The sequence below is a fragment of the Accipiter gentilis genome, chromosome 12 (assembly GCF_929443795.1).
Source record: "Accipiter gentilis chromosome 12, bAccGen1.1, whole genome shotgun sequence".
Classification (NCBI taxonomy): Eukaryota; Metazoa; Chordata; class Aves; order Accipitriformes; family Accipitridae; genus Astur; species Astur gentilis.
Genome location: NC_064891.1, coordinates 25,761,170 through 25,784,947, shown reverse-complemented (window position 1 = coordinate 25,784,947; position 23,778 = coordinate 25,761,170). Strand labels below are relative to the sequence as shown.

Below are 23,778 nucleotides of genomic sequence, written 5' to 3'. Positions count from 1 at the left end.
TTCCTGAATGCTGCTGCTTTGAATTTTTATCCAGTGTTACCTTTTAATCTATAGCTCTATTTTTCATGCTTGTTTTTTTCTCTTCTCTCCTTCCCCTTTCCACAAACGTTCCCATTCATCAGAGGGCTATTTGGTTTTCTGAAGGGAGTGCCCTGGTGGCATATTTATTCTTAAAATTGAACTGAATATCCTGGAGCCTGTGCAATAGCCTTGTTTGTCATGCTCTTGGCCAAGCCTGTAGTTCTCTTTAAGAGACAACCTGAAATGCAGCATCACTGTTGGGGGAAGGGGAAAATGGTCATCTTGGTTCTCCGATTCTTAGCTACATAGGATCCATGTGTTTGGAATGTATGTGTTCAGGAGTACTGCAATAACTGCCAGTCGGACATCCCACGCTCTGTGTGTAGCATGTCCCTGGAGATCTCAGCCCAGTCTCCCTGCTGTAAGCAGGTACTTAGCCAGCTGTAGTTTAGCTCCCTGTTTTGAATGCTGAAGAGCTCAGCAGAGATTGGTACAGGTGCTGGATTAGGTAGCTGCTAGTCCTTTGAAAAACCTGCTGTGAGAGCCGATGTCACATGGCGGCTCCTGCTGTCTTGCTGTTCCAGACAGATGATTACTAAATGTATTTTGTTGTTCCTAGACGGTTAAGGCCAGTTTCTGCAAACACTCATTATGATGAGTGTTGGTGGCTCTAACAGGTCTCTTTGAAACCAACAGAAGTGTTTACAGGAGCATTCCCAGCATTTACAAGCTTTTTCAGAGCTCAGTTTCTTGAACTGTGTGTTTGATGCAGAGATTGTGCCTCAGCCTATCAGTATTGAGGATTGTGGAGAAAGCTGTCAACCTAGTGAACAGCCAAAATTCACCTAAAAAATAGATTTCTTACTCATCTAACCTTCCTGTTGTGTAGTATTTCACGCCATCATCTTGAATGTAATTGAAAGATGATTTAGACTGCTAGGGAGAATTGAGGGATTCATGCAACTCTGAAAACGTCTGTGGCAGAGTGTTGGGGGTGAGTATTGTGTATCTTTTTAATTTTGCAGTGCAAAATTATTTTGGAGAGTTAATTTAAAATGGAGATTTCGGATATAACACACAAACCTAAATGCAGAGTGTGCGCACAGACGCACACAGACAAAGGAAATAAACATTTTTATTTCATTTTTTGTTTGCTGTAACAAACATTCTAGACATCGCTATACTGTAATGACTTGCTACTTTGGAAACTGAAGATTTTTCATGTTTGCTTGTTCAACATTCCCTCTTTTCCCCTCTGCTTACTCTGAGGAAGGGTGTTCTTCGGTTGGTCTTTGTGACTGTTGAAACAAAGCTTGGGTGGCATCTACTGAGTACAATGTGCTGTTGTTTTGTAAAAGAGATATTGAATATCTGTTTTTTCTCTTCCAGATGAGCTGACTCAAATGGAAACATCATAATGGAACCTACAGACAACCAGAGCAGCAACAATGGGTAGGAATTAATTTGATGTAATCCTGTCTTCCCAGGTGCTCTGGCAAATCTTGAGGTGGTTTAAAAAAAATAATCCCACCCTCAGTGCAAGAATCATAATGACTGAGTGGGAGAGGAGGAGTTTCAAATCTAACATGCTCTTTTATCAAAGAATTGATGCCTTTTTTAACTTCAATCTGTTGTGAAATGAACAGTGTTTGACACTGGGTCGCAATGGGACTCTCATGTAGACGCGTCGCTTAGGGACGTGGTTTGGTGGTGGACTTGGCAGTGTTAGGTTAATGCTTGGACTTGATGATCTTAAGGGTCTTTTCCAAGCTATATGATTCTCACTGGTGAGAGTGGCCCCTCGTCCTATGGAAACTCTACTCATCACATGGAGTTCAGGTGTTTGCTTACAGCACATCATGCCTTGATCTCTAGTGTGCCAGCCCTGTTGCTTCATATCCTGTCCTGTTCGAAGCCTCAGTGTAGCTGGGGGCAACATTGCCATCCCAGTGATCTGCGTGAGGCAATCCAGCCCTTAAACAAGCATTTCTGTACTCTTAATGCATTTGAATTGAGAAGGGGAATCCAGACCTGACTCAGGGCTCTGAGTCTTGCAGGTTGTCCTGGTTTTGGCTGGGATAGAGTGAATTTTCTTTCTAGTAGCTGATATAGTGTTATGGTTTGGATTCAGCGTGAAAACAGTGTTGATAACACACTGATGTTTTCAGTTGTTGCTAAGTACTGTTTATACTAAGTCAAGGACTTTTCAGCTTCTCGCGCCCAGCCAGCAAGAAGGCTGGAGGGGCACAAGAAGTTGTGAGGGGACACAGCCAGGACAGCTGACCCAAACTGGCCAAAGGGATATTCCATACCATGTGATGTCATGCCTAGTATATAAACTAGGAGTTGGTTTGGGGTGGATTGCTTCTTAGGAACAAAGTGGGCATTGGTCAGCAAGCAACTGAATTGTGCATCACTTGTTTTGTATGTTCCAATCATTTTACTATTATTGTCATTTTATTGTTATCACTATTATTTTCTTCCTTTCTGTTCTATTAAACTGTTCCTATCTCAACCCACGAGTTTTAGCTTTTTCCTTCTGATTCTTTCCCCAGTCCCACTGGGTGGGGGGGAAGTGAGTGAGCAGCTGCATGGTGCTTAATTGCTGGCTGGGGTTAAACCATGACACAAGTACACACCTTTGGAATTTTGGGCAATGAGGGTTTTTACACTTAGACACCTAATTTGCAAAATTGATTTCCCCCTGTTCCCGCCCCCCCCCCCCCCCCCCCCCCCCCGCCCAAGGGGGTCAGTTTTCTGCAGTTCCCATTTCTCTCTCATTTAGCTCTTTACAACTGCCAGTATGCTTCATCCTCATACCACAGGTCACTGTTCTTTTCTGCTATTGTACATGCCATCCTGAGGCACAAAAGGACAGTGATCACTACACAATCACATTAAGGGGAGAGGCGTGGTTGGACAGAGATATTGCAAAGACACCCAAACTCTCTACTGTACCTCCTCTGCTATCACTCTCCAAAGTACATCTAACTTCATAATTTCTTTTTTTTTTGGCAATACAAGGGAAGGAATGGAGTTTAAAAAAAAAAATAATCTGTTTCTGGATGGATTCTGGTTGGAATACTGTGTATAGTAGCCTGATCAAAAAGCAAACCAAAATCACAGGCATTTGCTTGCTCAGTGTCCTACATACCTCTCTGCCTCATCTAGGGATTGGATCGCCACAAAATGAATCTGACAGCTGTAGTGAATCTGGAGGGTACATTGTGTTCTGTACGTAGATGTTATCTTGATTCAATTGGAATATAAATCAGGATATTTAACACTCTTCACAGTGTGGTTTCTGACAGCTCCAGTGCCAAAGCCAACAAGGACTATAAACTTCTTTCTGTTGTTTTTAACTGCTTGTGAAAGTTCATACTGGTTATGGAACATTTTAAGGCATTCAGAGTGATAAGTGAGTAATGCCAAGGAAGATGATGGAAATTGCTTCTGATGGCTGCCAAAAGCTAGTAGGGTGCAGCCTCTAGTACAGTCTGGTTCCTGGGAGAAGGTGGTTTCTTTTTTAAATGTTTCCTTCAGTTTAAATATTGAAGGACAAAGGGTTGTTTTCCTCTCTTTTCTCAGAAATGTTTGATTCCTAACATCTGTAGAGCAATTTCTTTCATAAAAGGCTGCATCCAACTTAGTCTTCTGTTGTTAAAGCTGAAATATTCTTTTGGTTATATTCTTCCTTGCCTTTTTTTTCCGTGTTGTACTCAGCTTAGTTTCTTTCCCTTGCCCTGCTGCTCTTCTAGCTACACTGTAGCCATGCTGTGTGGGTTAGACCTGGTGAAATCTAAGTGCCTTGCATGATTCGTCCAGCAAGGATGTACTGCTGGCAGTCAGCTTTGGTTCGGGAAAGTGCTAAGTTTAAGAAGGTGCTATAAAGCAAGCCTATGGACAAGTGCTTTGCTGAATCAGGGTCAACAGAGAGTTCTGCTGCCTCAGCCTTCTTCAGACTTGCCATTGCTTACAGCGCACAGCTTAATTTACCTTGTTAAACTGTTTTTTTGTGTATGCTTGCATGTATGGGTTTCTGAATTTTGCTTGCTTTCCAACTGTACTTTAGAGGCAGGAGTTTGGGGATCAGATTAATTTATCTCCTTTCCTCCAAATATGTGGAGCCCTTGAAATTCTATGTTTTGTAGCTGTAACCTCTGCTTTACAGTAGCAATGTATGTATTTGTTGCATGGCTAGTTCCTCGAATACTGCTGGAGAAAGACACAACAGTATGAAGCCCTTGACAGGCTTGTGTAGGGTTTGGGATTGACAGAATGTAAGCAACTCTTTAAGGATTATCCTCTCTGAAGACATATGGCCTCTGGTTTTCTGTAGAGGTAGCAAGGAGATGCAAGGAAGAAGGGTGCTGACAGCTGGGGAGGCTTGTGGGACTGAGAGGTTAGGAATTGTCCTGCCGGTCTGAGGCAGCAGAGCCTTTATGGAGTGTGGTCCTTGCCTTCTGACCTGGTGCAGAAGTCCCCTTTGCAAATGAAAAGTCTGCTTCAGGCCAGGAATCACAATATCCAGATGACTCTTTTCACCTCCAAATGCGAAGGACTCATCAGTGGCAATAAATGGCAGTTAGCAAGAGGGATTTCTTGTCAACAGAACTGGAAGAACACATTTTAATTAAAGGACAGCAGTGACTCTTGAAGACTGAAAGTAAGGGGGTGTGTCTAAAAAACCTGATGTGGTACAGTGCAATGAGATGTTTTGAAAAGCCTGGTAAGGGCATGAATTTTACCTATTTCTGGCTATAAACAAATACATGTTTTACTTTCCAGCAAATACATTTCAGGAAAGCTTACTGGCTGTGTATTTAATGATTTTAATACAGCTTGGTATCTATTCCTTCTTCATTGGTACTCCATGCTTGATTAATTCTTTCACTGTAAGCTTCTGGGATTTGTCCCACAAACTTAATGGATTATCATACATTTATGAGTATAATGTCATATTGCATTTTTTTCCTGAGTTAAAGGATGCTGTGTTCTCCTTTGAACATTCAGATTTGTTGGAATCTTGCAACAAAAGCTAGGTACTGATTGCTGTTGTTAACATTTTTTTCTTTGTTGATTATTTTATTTTATTTAACACTTCTTGAAAACAAAGATGTGCAAAGATTTCTTTAATAATACCACCACCATGCATGCCCACCCAACGCCTTAAATAGCATTATAACAGAAAAGGCCCAGGAGCAACTAAATTTCATACCAGGTAAAAAATTATTAACTTAAAAAATGGCTTCCTTGAGCTGTGTGGAGATGTGGAAAACTTTCAGATGCTTCAGGAGGAATAATTTGAATAGATGAACAAGGCTGGAGATAAAATACCATGTCATTACTTTGAAAATCTGTGGGTGTGTGAACTGAGTAGTACTGAACCACCACTCAGGTATGGCAGGCATTGTTAGTGGTGAGCAAAGAGATACCAATCTTGCTTCTGTAGGAGTGCCAGACCCTCTTGTAGGTGCTGTAGGTACTGTTTTTGGCAATGTATCAGCATCTGCACCTTATCTGAAAATGTTGTTCCTTCATGCTTGAAACTTCTGAGTCTTTTTTTTTTCCCCTTGTAAATCTCAGCCTCCTTTTGGTCAACATGTCCAGATATGGGTAGGTATATGGCCAGGCGAGATGGTGCTGTGTACATAAAATGCAAATAATGTACCCACATCCTGTGCTTTACCACTGATGCCTGAGGTCAGTAGTCTGGCATTTTCAGGAATTCAAAATTAAGAAACAACGTCATCCAGGTTCCCTGCACACCTTCCTTTGTTTTTTGGTTCGATTTGCATTTCTATGCCGTATTTAAATCACAGGCTTCATCTCTGGAGAACTCCATTCTCATTCAAAACATAGGTAGCTAAGAATGGATCTTCTAAAATCAAAAAGGTCATAGATAGTTTAAATATGTATGGGATTATGATCACCTGTAGGAAACTTTTGCTGTTACATTTATTACTTTGGTAATCCTCATCACCTCAGGAGTGCATTTCTGAGCTGATGATGAGATGAAGAGTATGAAAAGCTTATATTATTGGTTTGCTTTGTTTGCGTTTTACTTAATGGAGACAGTTCCCTTCATTTGCAATACGTCTTTCAGAGACAAGGACCTGAAAAAGGGGAAACTTGTATCCCTGATCAGTGAATAAAAAAAACAGGTGGGAAAAGCTGCAGTCTGCTAATCTTGAAAACAGATGTAAGGGAGGGGGTCTACAGCTGATGGGATATATTCTGACAGAAAGCTTTCTTCGGGGAAACACTGATTTTTCAGACTCAAAATGTTCTACGGGAACTTACCAGTTTTCATCAAATCTTCCAATACAAATGGCATAATTTTGTTCGTAGAGCAGCTGGTGAGCCAAAAAACAGAGGTGGGGAATACAAGGCCTCTTGGCCATTCCCTTGGTCGTGTGTCTGAAACTTCAAAAAAAGCATCAGAATGGTATTTGCATCATGTGAAACGTTTGTGGCACAGGATTTCTGAGGCTTTATTCTGGGTGGGATGTTCAATGCTCTGCCCCCCCCCCCCCCACCCCCCCCCCCCCCCCCTTAAAAATGGAAAGTGGCTGCCAGCACAGCTCAGGAATTATTACTGATCCCTTTTAGGAGACAGCAGGCACCTGCCTGCCTTGGCTGTTTGGAAAACCGCAGCAAGTAGGATTGGTGGGATGTTTTAGAAAATCTGAAAGTCATACAATGTTGTTGTTCAGTTCATTATCTTCCTTGTTAAATTTTTGACAGAGAGAATGCTCAGTTTGCTTTTGTTTTGAAATTCCTTTTACATTTTCAGCAAACTTGAGATGCTATTTTCCACACATGACACTTCCAGTGTTCTTTGCCTTTTCTTTCTCTGAAGATACCTTCCTAGGAAAGGAGAACAAAAAAAGCCCTGTGATTCAGCAGCAGTATGTTGTTATATCACTGTGAGCAGCACTAGGGGAAGTCTAGTCCTAGTGTCCTAGTCTCCCAGTCCTTTCCTGCTTCAATTTCTGATACTGTTTTTCCTCTCTTCCAGTAGTTGGCAGGATCTTGATATTCCCTACCTGTGCTGTGTGATATTTTTGCACTGAGTTTCGAACAATTTGAGTATTGATTTTACTTACAAGTTCTTTTCAGGGGGTGTGTGTATGAGACAGATGCACTCAACCCCCCCTTAACCAAACTATCAGTATTTTGGTACAGGTTCCAAAGGAGGTAGATGCCTGAGCTGTAGCTGGGCCAAGAACTCCTCTAGGAAACCCACAAAGGAGCAGAGCTCAGTGAGCAGTGATGCATATGTGCTTGGAACACTGATCATGAGATTAACACATGAATAGCAGGGTGGTTCTTCCAAGAATCATTTATCGAGGAACAAAGCAAGCTGTGGGTACAAGGAGTCTTGTGCATACCTCCCCCATTGTATGCAATTTGACTATGAGCCAAGCAATTTATCCCATAAATATGACAGCCTAAGTGAGCCTTCTTTGAGCTCTCCCTGCTGGGCAGGATGGCTGCATGGTGGTGATCTCCCCTTGAGCTGGGATGCCTCTCAAGGTTGCACGTTGAAGCAATGAGATCTTTTACTAATGACAGATCATTGGATGAGCCCAATTTGAATTCTCCCTGTATGGCAACTGGACTGTATGCCAGGCAGCTCTCCCCTTGAGCAGGGACACTTCTCAAGGTTAAGAGATATTAGTTGTTTAGCTTAAGTAAGTAAGCTTTAAATAGTTATAAAGTGTGATTTAGTATGCTGTTTGCTTGGCTTTACTTACTTAGCATGAGTGGCTAGATTTGCTGAAGTCTTAGGCCGCAAGCTGTAAACTTTCACCTAGATTTACTGAGCCTGTACCTACTTAAGCAAAACAAGGGCCTCCAGAGCCAGCACAAACCAGAAGATAAGGAGGCTACAACTGTCAACAGCAGCTGCAACTAGACAAGATAACAGCCTGTCTGGAGACAGTGAAGGAATCCAATAAAGAGTCAGAAGATCCCAGACCAGAATCACTATTGGACCAAAGGGTGTGTGGAAGGCGTGTGAACAGTGCGCGAGGGGTGGGTGAATAGTCTTTTAAGGGTATAATTGCCCAGGGATTTCTTTGTTCAGTGTCCCTCTCTGGAGGCACCCAGCTCGAGCTGATCCTGCTGCTGTACCGCTCTATTACATTGTTTATTTTTTATGAGATTTTGAGATGCCTCAAACTCTGCTTTGGGAAACCTAGTGTTTGAACTTCGGAGTGAACTAACACCAGATGTCTGGACAAGAAGGTGCTGCTTTAACGTCAAGGTTTGAGATCCCTTATCTGAGACTAAGAGATTCTTCCTTACCCAAGGCAGAGAGGCCCCTTATTTGCAACAGGTCCTCGGTAAGTGACTGATAACATGCTGAATTTATGTCTAATGAAATCCATGTAGCTAATTCCATTAGCCATAAACTGTTGACCAAGTCTGGGACTAAGTCTGGACCAGCCACACGTAGACTCCTCTCTGAGAAGGAGTTTAGAAAGCAAGGGGGTCCACTCTGAACCTTGTGACTCATCAGGAGGGTCTCCCTTTCTTTTTTGCATCTCTGGTGTCTGTGTAAATCATTCTAAACTGATTCTAGCTCAATTTTCCTTTGTATGTTTTTTCCACGTAGTTAGTAATAGAGTGAACGTTGCCGTTGAACTCTGTTAAGTCGCACTTTTACAAATCCACGTTAAAATCACATTTGCTAATACCTTTGATGGTGATTCTTTAAGTGATCCAAAACACTCCTCTGTGACAGCGTACTGTGTGACAGTGTCACTCTGTGATGTTATGGTGACTTTGTTCATCTTTTTTAACAGCTGATATTAATCTACTTTTTATTTGAATTCACTGTTAAACCAAATTCAGGGTGACACAAATTGGGGGAAGGGAGGAGACCGTTAGGTAAAGAATACTGTATATCAAGATTTAGATGATTTAAGTAAGGTTCAAGTAATAATTTAGTGGCAAAGACAATGATTTCTGCTGCATTTGTTGCTTGGATACTGCCTAATAAAATAGCCTTTCTGTCAGGTACAGCCCCAGATATCAGGGCCTGTAGCATAGCGTCACCGCTGTGGGGGTCTCTCAGACCAGCGCTGTGCCTTTTCATGGCACTGATGCTCTGAGAAGGCTGTGTCTATGACCCGCTCAGCATAGCACTGCTACTGCTGCAAGAAGCCTATCTGAGCTGTGGACTGAGAGGAATGAGGTAGAGGCTTCAGCACAAGGCCCAAAGAGCTTGTTATGAACATTAACTTCCTTTCTTCTGTAAATGGGTGTTTCACTCCCAGGATAGGGTCGTCCTGAGGACTAACAGTGGTTTCTACGTGGTTCGTGGTCATGTCTTGAAAGACTGTATCATCATTGCCTGGGTGCCAGTGATATTAACATTTCTTAATTTTTGAGTGCTTGCCTTTGCAAAAATAATAGCATACTTTTCATCACAGTGTATCTGTTTAAGGGGTATGTTAAAAAAAAGGCTAGCAGCTATTTCTATGTCTCAGTTTTATTTGGTCACCCTTTTGATTTACCTTACAGGTTTGCAATTTCTTCAGAGCCTCAGCAGAGGTCTCTGCTGTGTGCTTTGAAGAAATTGGTGGTAGGCAGTCCTCACCTGGCAGTGTGAAGCAGGGTTAGATTTTCTTTTACTGTCTCAGGGAGTTTCATAGGCATTTGTGAGATGAGCACTGAAATACAGAAGTTGAATAATGACATGGAGGTTTGTCTCTTTCTGCCCTATTTCCTCACAGTCCTTGTTCTCTTGGAAAGCCTCTGTGCTTCCAGTACAGGTGCGTCACCTTGGCACAGCCTTGTATACCTTGGATCAATGCAGAAGGCCTTGCCATAAAGCCAACACCCTGTTAAACATCAATCCCTTTTCACAATACTGGAATCAAGAAGCACTTGAACAAGTGCTTTTCATGGAGGGCAGGTGGAAAACAGCTAGAAACTTTTGATGCAAACAAAGCATGTTGTTCTTGACATTTTTTCCTGGAGAAAGCTTAGCTGTTGTAGCAAGTCTATATAATATATTTTTTCCATTATCTATTTTTCTACCTGAAAAAGCTTACATGAATTTTATTTAATCTTCAGGGAGATAACCTGTATGGAAATCTCCAGTCTAAGCTATCTGGATTAAGAAAACTTGTATGATCAGCTGGAGAGGGTTTTAAAACAGAAAGCAGTTCTGTCTGTTATTTGTTTATCCCTTTTCCTTGGCCTTTTTTGCCAGTGGACAAGAATGATGCCCATGTGTTAGTACATATGGAGGCAAGTGGAGCTACAGTTGTAGCTAGTGTCATCTTAGGCACTACTGTACTGTAATAAATAACAGAAATTAAGATAGTGATAGGTCAGATTAATGCTTTAAGAGGGGAAAATGCATTTTGTGGTCAAAAGTGACCGAATACCCTAGAGTCATGGAAGAGACAGGAGGACATGTAAGGGAAGTGGGTGGTGTTTTCTGATCTTTTCTTGCCTTTGTGTTCACCTCGCAAATTCTTTCCAACAGTGAAAGTGCTTATATGATCTAGAGAACCTCCTCCTCCTGCCCAATTTAAGCATTTCTAAAACAGACTAAAACCTACATATATTGCATAAGTATATCCACATACACTAGGGGTTTTTTGATTGTTTTCCCTATGTTCTCCCCTTCTGACATCCTAGGGAAGAGGTGGCAGTGATCTCTTACTGCTTATTGATCCTGAAACTATCAAATAAAAATTTAATTGCACTCAGTATCATATTCAAAATGCTGGCTTCTCCCATGACTACATGATTGTGTATGCAGTGAAATATCTTATTAAAGCTTTCAGTCATTAAGAGAATGTGTGTTTAAACCTCAGAGCACATAGCAAATGCAAGACTGCTGCGTACATCAAGTGTGTGTGTAGATATATATAATGTTGGCTTACTGTATTTCTTCACTGCATAGATGTTTAAATGCCATGATATTAGATGGTGTATGTACGCCCACATCCAGCAATGGAACATGCTACCAGCCAGAATAAGACAAATCACATTCCTTAAAATTTCCGAAGCAGTGTATCTGTGCAGCCTGTACAGACAAAAGCTTTGTTTACTATTGGAGACAAGGAAGAAGTCCAGAAGTATATAATCTTTAAAGTTTTCTTGAATAGAGAGCAGGTTCCAGCCTGGTTAAGTACCGGCAAAGGGTTGAAGATATCCCATACTTCTCTGTTAATCTCTTCATACTGGACTGAAGCATCCAGCTATGTCTTCAGAAAGTTTGAAAATGATCTCATGGAAAGGAAACGGACCCTCTTATTTAATGATTTTTCCAGATGTGTAACATCTGGAAATGTACTCTGGACTGCGGGCCCTGGTCCAAATTAATTTCTAGTCAAGCAGAAGATTTGACATGTGGTCAAAGTCTTGATATTTACATAAGTGCTTTGGGAGCCTAGAGTACTTAGTGTTCCCTTCACCTGGGGAGGTGGAGTGGAATTAGTTGAAGCACAGGTTTTGGAGAGAGAAATGCTGAATATCATCTCTGTCATAGGATTTCTGCAGGGTAGACATGAATGCCTGCTTTGTGCATACACTTATCCATCTATACAATTTGAATATTTTGTGATGTTTAGAAATATTTTGTAGCAGCTTTGATTCAAGTGCAAAATCTCTTCTAACATATAGAAAATATTTACAGCCTGTGTGTTTGAGTAGCCGTGGTAAAAAACAGTTAGCAGGTTCTTGGGGAAGTGTGGATTCCACAGGTCTTAGCAAGATGTGGGAACTGTGGGGTAGCCAAAAGTGTCATTCCCCACGTTGGTATTTTGCATTTGCAGCGCTGGATGTGCACAGTGTTCAACTAAGTATAGCAGTGCATTTTTGTTTCTTTGCTTAAACAGCAGAATGGCATGTTGGAGGAACCTTAAATTTGCTAGCTTGATAGAGCTTTCTTCCTGTCAATCAATAGCTTCCAAATCTTCAGAAGTACTGTAATGGTCTAGATAGATACAGGGGAAAAAAACCCTCAAACTTGATGATGAAATTTCGAGATAGAGGCATAGATTTCAACTTGTTTCCTTTCTCTGCACAGTATCCCTTCTTTCAAAAAGGAGAGTTTTGTTATTGTTTGCATGAAAGGTATACATGAAGAAGACTAAATGAATTCTAAATTACTTAAAGTAGATAGTCTTAAATAATTAAATGCTTCCCTTTTTCCTTGATTTCTAATCTCTTCAGCTGAAATTGCAGAAGATAATTACATATATATCTCTCCAGGGCAAAGAGGATCTTTGCATTTGTTTGGAAAACCCCTCCAAAATGTTGCTGGATGTGCAGTTTTGGTGCTGGTATTAGTATGTTTAATTACCAGTGCTTTTGATTATACTTAGTAAGAACTTTCTAGCAGCAGTTAAATATATTCTCTTCTCTGAAGCTGTCAGGCTCTCAGCATTATTATTATTTTCCACAGCTTTTCATAGGGGGAAGAATCAATTTCCTTCAAGTGAAGTGTGAGCTTGAAAGAGGATGTGGGACTTTTTTTTTTTTTTTAAGTTATGATTTCAAATGCTATCATTAAGCCCTAAGAAGAAAAGCAGCATGTGTTTTGAAAGCTGCAGTTACTCTTACCTTCTTGTTGGTGACATACATTGCACTGAATCCCAGACTTTGCTATGTAAGGCAGACTAAGTGTCATGGTGAACAAGATGAACAGGAGCCATCAGCGTGCCCTTGTAGCAAACCACTGCCTGGGCTGCCTTAGCAGGAGCGTGGCTGGCAGGATAAGGAAAAGGATTCCTCCCCTCTGTCCAATGCTGGGGAGACCATGCTCCCTAGTAGAGGAAGGACACTGAGATATTACAGAAAATGCAGTGCAAGAGCTACCGGGACAACCGGGCTGGAGTGCACAAAGTGCAGGAGAGGCTGAGACAGCTGTGTTTGTTTTCCTGGGCAAGAGAAGGATGAAGGGGTGTTTATTCCTGTCTGTTGCTATCTGGTGGGGGTAGAGAGCAGGCAGGAGCAGAGTTCTCCCAGATGTGAACAGTGAAAGGATGGGAGGCAACAGATGCATTTTGAAACACAAGAAATTACAATTAGATAGTAAGAGGAGGGGCTAGATAGTAAGAGCAGGGGCCCAGAGAGATTGTAGGATATCCAGCCTCAGTACAACTTGATAAAAGTTGGTTGTGCTTTGAGGGCAGAAGTTGGATTAACTGATGTCTGGATATCCCAGGCACCTAAATTATTCTGTGATTCTTTCTTGCAAAATAAAAAAAATGGAAAAGAACCCCCAAAATTTTAAAGACCTGTTGTCAATTTATATTTTGTTCACATTAAACCTTTTGAAACGTGTATTTAAGAAGCCTCAGTTTCTTGCGCCCCCAAGTGACAGCCTGGCTATCCTCAGTCTCTCTTCCTTCCCTCATCCCTAACTCGACAAAATGTGACAGGTGATAAGGAGAGACCAGCAATGGCCCAAGGACTGGGGTACTCCTCTGGGATGTGAAAGTGGTTTTTTTTTTTTTTTTTTAAGGTTGGGGAGAAGGGAGATGTTTCACCTGAGAAGAGTTAGGTATTTGTGAATCCAGCTCTAGCAGTGGTAGCCCCGACAGCAGTGGTGGTTTTTTTTTTTCTTGACTGTAAAGTGCTGAAACCCTCCTGCTTAAGCTGCTCTCCTAATGGCAAAGGCTTGCACATCGTGTATCTGCGTAGCATTCCTGCCTCGCTGTTGCTTTCTTTGTTCATTTGGCCCTTTCCTAGTGGAAAAGGGGCATGAGGGTAAGGTGTGTTTCCTTGGGGTTGTGTCTTACCTGAAAATGAAAAAAATCCCCGATGAGAAAATCAATTAGTTCAGCTTCCACAAAATAAAAACACTTACAAGATGCAAAAAGCCCCCTCCAGGTTACGATACAGTTGAAGGCGACAGCAAGAGGACGTAGACAGGAATTTTCTAGCTTGTTTTTCTGTAGTACCTTGCAGAAGTGTTTTAATTCATACAATACTGAATATCAGAATGGCGAACTCCAGACCAGGAGTTTAGATGATTGGAGTGATTCTTCAAATAAAGCCAGGGTGAAAAAAAAAGACAAAACTATCATTTTTACCCTGTGGGGTAAATTACATATTACAAACCTGGCTGAAATGTCTTGTGGTCACCAGTATCAAGTTATCAGAGCTAACAGTCTGAATTAGTCTTCTAGGGAAAAGGGAGATGCTGTGCTTCCTTCTTGACAGAGCTCTAATATTTCTATAGTGTTATGAATTTATTAAATGCTGCAAACCAAGAAGTATTAGCTACCAACATTAGCAACTCTAATACTAGTAGTTAGTTTGCCTCTTTGAAGACCCCTGCTGCAATCTGGGGTGCTTGTCTTCCATTCTAGGCTTTGCTGTTGGCCACCTGGGTGATGCTGGGCATGTCATGGCACCGGTCTTTTGTACCGTGTTTGTAACCTGATGAGATTGATTGATACTTGTCTCTTTGGAGACGCCCTTATTAAAAAAGTGTTGTATGAGGATTTCATGTTAATCTTGTTACCTTCACACCACAGGTCATATACAGTAATCATCTCTTGGTGCCTTTTGTACTATCTCATTTACATATGAAATTTGCACTAAATAGCTACTTCTACAAGCTTAGTTTTAAGTTTAAAAAAATGTGTATGTGAGTGAGCGTTTGTGTAAATGTAAAACGTATGCTTTGCTGGGAGTTAGGGTTTTTGTGTCACAGTTACTCTTCCTAGTGAGGGGTGTCTGCTGCTTGGATAACTTGTTATTATTTTGTCCAGCCCTCATGGGTTTCCTTATTTGTTAATTGCTGTGAAATTGTCATCTTGTCTTCGGAGGTGATAGTGGTTTTACTGTCACTTTTAGGACTTCAGACAATTTCACAAAATGCTGGGTGTGGATTTTGTTTTCGTTTGTTTGGGTGGGTTTTTGGAATTCATAATAGACATTGTCTATTATCAAGGTGACACCTCAAATCCCCAGTCACTTATGAGCAGTTGAGTCCGTGATTATCTGACATAACAGTGGTATTATCTGCTTAGTTTATAATCAGAGCCACTTGTTCTGCAGTTTTCTATTTACAATCTTTCCTTTTTGGGCAAAGGCAAGGAATGGGAAAAACCCAAACATTTTTCAATAATCTTTACATTTTTAAACTTTTTGTACTTAAAATTATATGCTTGTAGAAGCTTTATATAAATGGCCTTTTAGAATTATAATATATTCTTTTCCATGAACGGGGTATAAACTCTTCTCCTGGTACCTGCTGAGTGTTTTGACGCAAGTTGTGCTTTAAAACAGAAAATTGGGAGGAATGTAATGTTGTTGCAGTGTTGGTAGGAATCTTAGCTATATATAGTCTGCCGAGAAAAGCTGAAGGGATCTTGGATAAATGTTTTCGCCTGCTGAATGCTTGGTTAATTACTGGTTGAAAGGAGTTGCAGTAGTTTTGTTTTTATACTTGTGCCAAGAACACCCAGAGCAAAGGACAGGTATTGCTGCTTTCTGAGCGAGTCTACAAACCGCGGTCAGGACCAGAGCCCAGAAAAAAATTGCCTAACAGATCCCCCCCCCCCCCCCGCCCCCCAGTTTCTCAGCCTGCAACTTCAAGTACGGTCACCCGCAAGTTTTAGTAGTATACTCAGGTTTTCCCGTGCTCCAGCTGTGTGGCCAGATGGGATTCGCGTTTACACCTAGGTTCTACGTCTGCTTTGAAAATTTTGGAAACTGCGTGAGCCGCGTTCTCTCGTCCCTCCACAAAAACAAAGACACCCCCCCACCCCCCCAGCCCCCGGGGTGCGGCCAGCGGCAGGAGCTGGTACGCGGAGTCGCCTGCGCTGCCACCCCCCACCTCCCGGTTTCTGACGCGTGCTCTTTTTCCTCAGCCTTGTCCTCCCCCCGGCCCCCCAAGCCCCGGCAGCGCCTCCGGAGAGGGAGGCGGGTGGCGGAGGCCTGCGCTGGCGCTCCGGGGGTGGCGGGGCCCGAGGCCCGGTCCGGGACCACCCCACCGCCGCGGGGCCGCACCGCCCGCGCGCACCCGACCCGACCCCTCGGTTCCCCTGCCCTGACAGAGCGGCATGTCCATTTAAGGAGGTTGGGTCGTACCATGAAAACCTTGCTAAAAAGGGGTAGCTGCGCACGCTGCGGGCGCCTGGGCTGCGTGAGCCGCTGCGAGGGCCGCTGGCCAAAAAGCAGCAGAGGAAGAAAAGAGCAGCTCGGCGGCGTGCGGCGCTGACGCTCGCAAGCTGCGAGCCAGCCCTTGGCTTTTCAGCGCCGCTGTGTTGCCCCCCCTCCCTCCCCCCCCGCCAGCTGAACGTGCGAGGGCCGCATCGCCCTCCCCGCCGGCCGGGAATGCATCGAGCCGGGGGAGGGCCCGAGTGCCCGGATGTCGATCAAAATGAGTGTAATCCAACCCTGCGCGAGGCAGCCCGGGCTGGGGAAACTGGGGCTCCGGGAGCGGGGGGGCTCGGTGACATTTTAGAGGGGAACCGGGGAGCGGGCAGGAGGGCAGCCGGCAAATGGAAGAGAAGATTTTGGCAGGGGGGTAGAGCCTGGACAGTTGGGGAAAGAGCTCATGGATAGAGGACGCTTGGCAGCGTAAACTTCACGATGGCTGCCCAGTCGAGGTACGGCATTAAATAACTTTTATCGCTGTCGGTGGATTTCACTGAGGGCTTTTCATAGTCCGGTGTTGTTAATGATGCTCTCGCTCGTTTTCAGGCACAGTTTGCTGTTGATTTCCACACGGTGCTTCACAGAGATGTGTGTAGAGACACGTCCCGGATAGATTTTGTTCATGTGTTTTGTTCACTGAAGTGTCCACTACCTCCTCGCAGCATGAACTTTCTTTTAACAGGAAAAACAAAGTCTCAATTCCTCCCTGTCAAATCTCTCCCTTTCCAACAAGTTAATAGCTATTTGAAGCTGATTTTCTTCTCCCTTGTGGACTCGTCTATTATTTGTTTGGGTTTTTTCCCCTGTAACCAGCCTAGTGTAAACAGGTTTCTGTGATTTGCTCACAGCAATATTTTAAAAGGTAAATGGTTTATATTTGGTTGCATTGGAGAGCTGGCTGTATAAAATGGAAGCAGGTTGTGTCTGCTTGTGTGCAGATCTGCTGGATAGGTGGGAGGGTAGAAAATGGTTGTAGAGTATGAAAAAGAATGATCCAGCGTAGTTGCTGTCAAGCAGCAAAATTCAAGCAAATATACCAGTCTTGTTAAATACTTTTCAACAAACTGTGTTTTCAAAGAAACAACTTCTTGCCTGCTCTGGGGGGGGCATCCTGTCTAAAGTAAATTTCACACTCAGCATGGGGGGGAGGCAGCTTTTCTTAAGTCACAGTACTTGATGAAGCAGTGTTATTTAAGGTACCTGTTAAATGCCTTTTCGCTTTTATGATACTTTAATGGGCATTTCAGAAATGCTGAAGAGAGAAATTCCTTTCTTTTTTTTTTTTAATTTTTTTTCTCTTTAGTCCCATACCAAACAGCCACCCTGCTCCTCTTTTTCCTCCAGGCAGAGAGAAAAAAAAAAAAAAATTAAAATGGTGGCATATCCTACACAGAAGTTTGGCACTTGCAGTGTATTCTCACAGTGGTGCTTTTCTGCAGGTTTGAAGCCATGAGCTGGCTTTAAATTACAAACTGCAAATGACAGAGCCCTGAGGTTTGGGGAGGAAGGACGGGAAGATTGATTGCTTCAGTAACAGCTGAACTCTTCTGTAGCTCTGCCTGCCTGCTCTCTCTGCGTGTGGGGAGACTGGGAGTACTTAACAAAGAGGCAAAGGTTTAATTTTTCAGCATCTTTTTTTCCTTTGTATGATCACTTATTTGCATGATTTACTGGCCTGCATTACCAGTGCATTGCTTTAATAGGTCCGCACACTAAGAGAGGATACAGCATAAATCTTAGTGCTGCTGGCTGGCCTTGAAGCTTGGCTTGGCTCCAAGGCAAGGGACGTGCTTGATGTCTCAGAGGTTGCACAGCCATTTTCTTGGGTGGCCGGAGAGCACATGGAAGCCAGGTCCCAGCAGTAGCCCCCAGCCTCGGCAAACTGGCTGAGAAGGGGCAAGTCTGGCGCTGGGGTCAGCAGCCCACATCCCTAACCTGTAAGGTGGATGGTGCAGAGAATAACGTGTTATACATTGAGTGGTTCGAACTGAAAGTGAGGAAAGCGGACCAAGGGCTGTATCCGTGGGGCTGAGTCCTGTGGGGTAGGTGAAAGGACCGTGGCCCACACCTACTGTCTGAGATGGGCACGGAGACAAGATGTGCACTTGCCATTCTGCACCCTCCCTTCTCCTCCGTCGTATGCGTTGGCTTTTGCTTTTGTCAAGATGCTGTCAGGTGCTCAAGCTGTAAAACTGTGTCAGAGCATTTGAGCGTAGGGAGTAAGAAGATAACCTCTGTATGCTTGACGCTCAGTGTTAAAGTCTCTGATTATTGCTCATTTTAAGACATTTGAAAGACAGTAGGAGTGAATATGGGCAGCAGAAGCGAATCTCTTGTAGGAGAGGCTACATTTGCCAAAAAGCCTGGTGCTTGTGGCACAGTCAGCAGGGGTATCCATCTCAGTGCAAGAGATTTGTGCTTTGTGGATGTGTAGAAGCTTTTATTCAACAGTGAAGGATGAATTCATATTCACAATAAATAATTGGAGTTATATATACTGTGTGGGAGCGAGAGGCCAGATGTGTCTAGAATTTGTTTGCCAAAATGTGTCGGAGGGTTTACTCTGCTAGGTAGCTGACAAAAGATGTGGGTGAGCTTTTTGTGTTCATTTCTCCTTTGTAAAAAATACAAACAAGTTCTGCAAGCTCAGTCAATTACTGATGAGCTGGTATGGTACAGAGTACTGTAGCGTTTTGGGTATCACTCTGTATGAGGCCTTCAGGCACTCCTCCATCTGCTTGGGTTTGCTATTTCTCACATGCTGTATGTTTCAGCTAGTGAAAGGGATGTGACATTGGGGATGGTGCTTGTTTGGTAATAAGAAAATCCGGCATCCTTTCTTGAGCTTCAGGGCTGTGATCCCGGACAGCTCACCTAGCATTTGGGTTTCACTGTTTTGAAGGGTGGAAGGGTAAGGAAAACAAGGTGATAAAACATGCCTGTTGCTGCTTTTCAGCATTTTAAAAACTGTAATAGTGATGACTGAGAAACTGATGTGCTAATGGATGCCACAACATTGTTTAAAATAGTAAATCTTAAGAAACGATTATGTGGTTAGTTGGGTATGTTTTTGTTTCGGCTCTTTGAGAATGATCAGCTTCTACCAGTGGCTGCTGTAAATAGCTTATATCTAGAGCCATTAGGTGAAGAAACTATCCTCCAGTTAGTGTTGTTTTGTGTATAATGTAGATTTTCTTTTTTTTCAAGTTGCTAGCTGAGCTGTAGGTTTTCAGCTGTAGCTTTCTATGCACTCGCTTCTGGAATGCGCGGATAATCTGATGCCTGTAGTGTCCCCAGGCAACAGGGCTTGTGTCAGGTGTTTATGGTATATTCAGGAGCATGTGAGCAGAAGCAGAATCGATCTGAATGAGGACAAGTTTACTTTCTTGTTAAATGTGGTGTGATATTCATCACGTGCTGTTCAGCTGCTCTGAGATACAGCAAGACCCCTAGGAGGTGTGTGGGACTGACTGGCACCTGCGCTCACTACCAGCTACTACCAGCGGTCAGTGAGGCACGAGGATATGGCTCCTTAAGTGAGTGGCAGAGCCCATCTCTCTTCTGCTTCCTTCTTCATTAAAATGTGTGCTCTGCTGCAGCAATCGCAAGCTGAGGATCTTTAGGTGAAGAGCTGCTTTTTTGAAGATGTAGGTTGTTTTTCTCAGGCTGGTTGGGATCATTTGAAAATATCTGTAGAGCCCTGTTGGTTACACTTACTTTATTTAAAATTGGTGGATAAATAAATACTTTGTCGTTATGGATGCTAAGAATTTCTAGTTGTCGTATAACTTGCCTTTTGAAGTGGTCATGATTAGCATGATTGCAGGTATGCAGAATGAATGCAATTTCCTAATCTTTGTACATAGGTGAACACAGTAGCACGGTCTGAGCAACATGAAATTCAAGCGTTGTGCTGTCATCCCTGCTGGGTTCACCTTGCTCTTTCTCCCGAGTCAACCCTGCAGGGAAGGGTAATGATGGACAGCAGTCTGGGAAGCCCTCTGTTTCCACCCCTTAAAGCCAAGCGTACCAGCTAAACCCAGAAGAGTCTTGAAATGAGGCCAAACCACTCACTTTGGTAGAAAAAGAAGGTGATGCTGTGCAGAAATAAAATGTGGCCATATCCACCTTTAAAACATGGTAAATGCAGCAAGACAGTTTCTTCTGAAGGGAATAGCGCTGAGGCTTTTCCCCAAGGAGGAGCTGTGTTGAATGATGCAGCTTGATTTTCTTCCGTGTCCTTTCACAGCTTTCCAGGCCAGATCTGAAGACATGTTTCATAACTTGTTTGTTTCGTGGGTCCTGTTGGTACAGGCAAATGCTGGTATTGGTGACGCTGCATTCCAGTCAGCTGATCTTGGTGAAGAAGGGATGAAGCAATGTCTTGTTGGAGTTTACCTGTCTATTGAAAGCTAAAACATCCTGTGGGCCCCCATTGGTTTTGCTGATACACTGCTACTAGCCCTGCATGTAGAAATACAACCCTATTTTCTCCAGAACAAAATGCCTAGCTGATCTACAGCATGTTTTGCGGGCTGCTAGGGATTTTCAGTTCACAGTTCCTTATTTCCTGGACTTTCTGAACCTGGAGTCTGTTGCTTTGGAGCAGGCCTGCAGCTGAAGCTCCCCTACGGAGAAGAGATGTTCATAGGGAAGTGGATTTTTCAAGTAGGTTTGTTGGTTTTGGGTTTTGTGTGGTGTTTTTTTGTTACTTTGGGGGTTTTTTTTGTTTTTGTTTTTTTTGTTTGTTTTTGTTGTTTTTTTTTTTTTTTTCCAGTCGGGGTTTCAAGTTGTTATAGGCCTTTGAAAACTTTGAAATACAATTATCATGGTATACATGAGATGGTATAAAGGGAATGTTTCTTTAGATCATGTAATTTTCCTGGGTCTGAATCTACATTGTAGAGAAAGGCATCTTCTCACTGCTTTTTGTGAGAAAATCATTTGCTAGTTCAACTGTAAAATGCAGCACAAGTAGCAGGAAACAAGCTTTTAATGAACTGCATAAATTCTCCTCAGCACTTTCCTTCTGAGCGTAGGCATAGTGAATGACAGCACAAAGATTTTAAATGCTTTTAAAATATAATAGAAAAGCTGTCTCAGTAGTACATACGGATGCTACGAAGACATTGTTCTTCATGAGGTGGACTACGGTGAAGTGAGGAAGAGTTCTCCACTGAGTGCATGGTGTCTTCCTAAGGCCTGGATCAGGCATAGGGTGGTCAGGAGTGCAGAGGCTGGTTTAGTGCCTAGCTCGCGAGCAACGTGATGAAAGAGTTACTTTAATGTAGAGATGCCCAAGCCTCAAAAAAAAAAAAAAAAAATGGGGGAAGTATTCATCCTGACTCATCCTGTTCAGGCTTGAACACAGCGTGGAGATTTTTTCCCCTCTGGTATGTTATAGTGAAAAAAAAGTACTGGCTATGTTATGTTTTGCAATTTTGGCTGCTGCAGTTCATCTGTGTCCATGATAAAAATGAGAAGACACACGTAGCACTGGCTGGGGTGGAGCAACTGGCTGGGGCAGATACTGCTCCAAAGTGCAGTGTTATCATAGGTGGATTAGGATAGAGCTGCATTGTTCCAGCAGAATGCTTTTATGGGGAACAAGCAAGAGTTACTGCATGTGCTATGAGCAGATTTTCCACAGTTGCATATTTACAGACAATTCGGGGAAGAGAAGTTGGGTTCTAGTTCTGTACAGAATCAAGCAGCTGTAGAAAGTGGTGAGGGGCAGAATCCTTCCCGCCTGTCTTTCCTCTTGGCTGGGATGGCTGCTTTGTGCAGAGCTAGCCCCCAGCTCTCTGGTACGCTGCTGAGGTGCAGAAATTGTTGATCGCCTTATTTTACTGCACAGGTTTTAAAAAGTGCATTTCTTTTGCTGCCTTATTCTTGTAGGGGAAGGGAGGGGTGGCAGGGAGGGAGAAAAAGCAGGTCTGTGGGCACAAAACTGCATTTGGGAAGGTGCTCTGCTCAGCATTGTCAAGCCGAGGTGTCTAGGAAGGTTTGAATAGGCAACCTTCATCATGGGTACCATATGCTTCATGAAGACGTTTGTCTTGGGTTAGTTTAGGCTTAGATATTGTTTAGTGTGTAGAGTTGTCATCTTCATTTAAACTGAGTGTTTGTTGTATCAGTGACCTAAAGTTTTCCTTTGGTGGTGTTTTTGCAATGCTACCCATCAGGTTAAGAGAAAATAATGTCCACGCTTTAATTTTTAGAGAAGGTTCAACAGGCAAACTGTTAATGTTTAACCTCAGAGACAACAGTAGAACTCATTCTCAGAACTGTAAAAAATGTGGGTTTCATTTTTGTACTTTTAAAAAAAAAAAGCTACGAAAAACCACAACCAAAAAAGCAACAAAGAACAATAAACAAAACCACCCCTACCCCCAATTCACCAAAACCTAAGCAAGAAGAGCATAGCAGATGCCCCTTTTTAAAAAGAAACAAAAGAGCAAACGCATAAGCATATGATAGTATTTTTATTCTACACGTTTTTCTTGGAATACCATATGCTGTGTAATCTATAAGCAGCAAATGATGTATTTATCGATGTATGAACATCTCCTTCATGGCACAGTAGCATTTAGCAGCTGGTGTGTGTATGTGAGGTATGCGAGAGAGCATGAGTGCGTGTGCCTCTTCCCTGAGCTGAGTTATGGGCATTACAGTTCGAAATACGGGTATCTGCTAGCATCTGAAATTGAAAGGCGTTATTAAAATGTGTAGCAATAAAGGGATATTAACGTTTTCGGGGAGTTGTAGACGTATTGTAAGAAATTGCTTTCAGTATTCTTATGCTACTGCAGTTTGTTAGATTGTGCTTAAAAAAATATTATCGAGATAATTAATCTTTGCAAGCACAGCTTAGAAACCCTCCCTCATAACTGGTCTGCATCTATTTCTGAAGAATCCTCTCCCCCCACTAGGCTGTTTTGGAAAAATCATCCTAATTTGAAGACAGGGAATATGCTGGCAGTTTAGAAGTGCTTTGGTGAAATCCTTCTCTCTTTTCCCTGTCCCCACAGCCCTCGGAAGAACAAGCTGTTCTAGTAAAAGTTGTTTTCCTGGTGCCAGTAAGCCTGTGGTTCTGCTGAGAGCAGGCTGTCAGTCTAGGGACCTATTTCTTAATAACTTTGCTAAAATAACGTGTACTAACAGAAAGATAGCATGGGCTACCCATGCTGCAGAGCAGGGAGGTTTGCTTGGGGTTTGTTTGTTTGGCTTTGTTTTTTTGTTTGGTTGTGTTTTTTTTTTTTTTTTTTTTTTTTTTTTTTTTTGACTCCCTTAGTGTTGCCATTACCTAGAGGCTCACCGTCCCTGGTGGCTACCATGTCTGTCTGTCTGTCACTGCAGCTTCAAGGCCTTGTTTACCATGAAAAGTTTTGCTGGCATAGCTAAAAGTACAGGCAACAAACATACTGGAGAGTTGAGATAACTGTGTTGGCCAAAGGTTGGTGTAAACTCCATGATGCTGGTGAATAAGGCTGCTTTTTCTGGCATACAACTTCTAGGGGTTGGGTATGGGATTGTGGATGTAAGCTGCGTTGGCTAAAGAGCTCTTCTGGACCACTGTGTCTCCCTTCTTTGCTGAGACCCTGCACACCC

General features: G+C 42.8%; 1 protein-coding gene across 4 annotated transcripts in view; it reads left to right on the top strand.

The window, feature by feature from the left end:
• Positions 1-23,778, top strand: part of AFF1 (ALF transcription elongation factor 1) — a 124,417-nt gene that overhangs the window by 4,537 nt on the left and 96,102 nt on the right. For 3 of the 4 annotated variants that reach the window (XM_049815234.1, XM_049815231.1, XM_049815232.1), the window contains exon 2: positions 1,411-1,473. In XM_049815234.1, coding sequence (XP_049671191.1) covers positions 1,439-1,473 — 35 coding nt within the window. In that variant the 5' untranslated portion in view covers positions 1,411-1,438. Of the gene's footprint in view, positions 1-1,410; positions 1,474-16,372; positions 16,620-23,778 lie in introns of those variants that run through there. The other variant, XM_049815233.1, reaches the window with a different exon arrangement.